At 54.2% G+C, this 1,292-nt stretch overlaps 1 gene segment (V, D, J or C); it reads left to right on the top strand.

Annotated features, from left to right (window-relative positions):
* Positions 1-162: 162 nt before the first annotated feature.
* On the top strand, positions 163-795 carry LOC123256379. The segment is given in 2 exon segments: positions 163-223; positions 479-795. Coding segments are annotated over 2 exon segments (369 nt in total).
* Positions 796-1,292: the final 497 nt, after the last annotated feature.

The raw sequence follows: 1,292 nt of genomic DNA on the forward strand, positions 1-1,292 counted from the left end.
AGCAGAAACCTCTCTCTGCTCCCACTCCTGCCACCCAGCCACAAACTCCCCCCTCCACACCCTCTTGTTTTGCATGGCTCCTGCTGAGGAAATGAGGCCAGCTGAGGAGGGCAGCTATAAAGGGGCAGCTGGGAGGGAGCTGCTGGGGAGCCAGAGCTCAGGCACAGGGAGATGATGGGGTCTCAGACTCAGCTCTTCTGCCTCCTGCTTCTCTGGATCCCAGGTGAGGGAGGAAGATCAGAGACTGCCCTGAGCAATTGTTATAGGAGTCCTGTGAAGCCCTGCTTGTCTCCTGTCCCTCTGGGGAGAATTGGGTTATGGGTGATTGTGAGAGATGGAGGGGCCATCTGTGCCCTCCTGGGTCAGGAGGCAGTCTGGGCTGACATCTGAGGATTTACCTCCCCACATTATGCCAGTGATTCTTCCTGGAACTTTGGAGACAATGTTTGTAACTTTTTCTTTGTCCTTCTGCTTGCAGATGCCAGAGGAGCCATTGAGCTGACCCAGTCTCCATCCTCCCTGTCTGTGCCTCCAGGAGAGACTGTCACCATGTCCTGCAGGGCCAGTCAGAGTGTTGGTACCCACTTACACTGGTACCAACAGCCCCCAGGCCAGGCTCCCAGGCTCCTCATAAGCTATGCTTCCAGCCTGCAGCCTGGGGTTCCTGCCCGCTTCAGTGGCAGTGGCTCTGGGACAGATTTCTCTCTGACCATCCGTGGTGTGGAACCCGAGGACATGGCACACTATTACTGTCAGCAGAGCTATAACTATCCTCCCACAGTGCTTCAGCTCTGAACAAAAACCTGGCCAGGCAGCTGCTGAGGGAGCCCCCACTGTCCCAAGGGCTTCTGCTTCCCCCACAGCTGGGACAGGGACGGCTTGTCTGGGCTGCCTCTGAGGGAGGTTTCTGGTCATACAGGAGGATGATGGGACTCAGATGGGGCTGAGCTTGGCTCTTCCTCACCAACAATCATGGAGTGACACCAGTTCAATATTTGGATGTTACCCCAAAGGTGGGTTTGTCTCACTCACACCTGACCAAGAGTCCCCTTTCCAAATCCTCAACAAGTGTTCTTGGACCCTTTGCATGAAGACCTGCAGGGCAGGGGCAGAGCTACCCAGGCAGGTAGGTGGTGCAGTGGTTAGAACCAGACAAGGAGTCAAGTTGACCTGACTTCAAATCCAGTCTGTGACACTTCCTAGTTCAGATATGCTGAGAAACTCAATCTTTATCTCAATTTTCTTATCTCACAGTTGCATCACAGCAGCATCTTCCTCTTAAGGTTATTGTG

Source organism: Gracilinanus agilis, unplaced genomic scaffold, assembly GCF_016433145.1.
Source record: "Gracilinanus agilis isolate LMUSP501 unplaced genomic scaffold, AgileGrace unplaced_scaffold58277, whole genome shotgun sequence".
Taxonomy (NCBI): Eukaryota; Metazoa; Chordata; class Mammalia; order Didelphimorphia; family Didelphidae; genus Gracilinanus; species Gracilinanus agilis.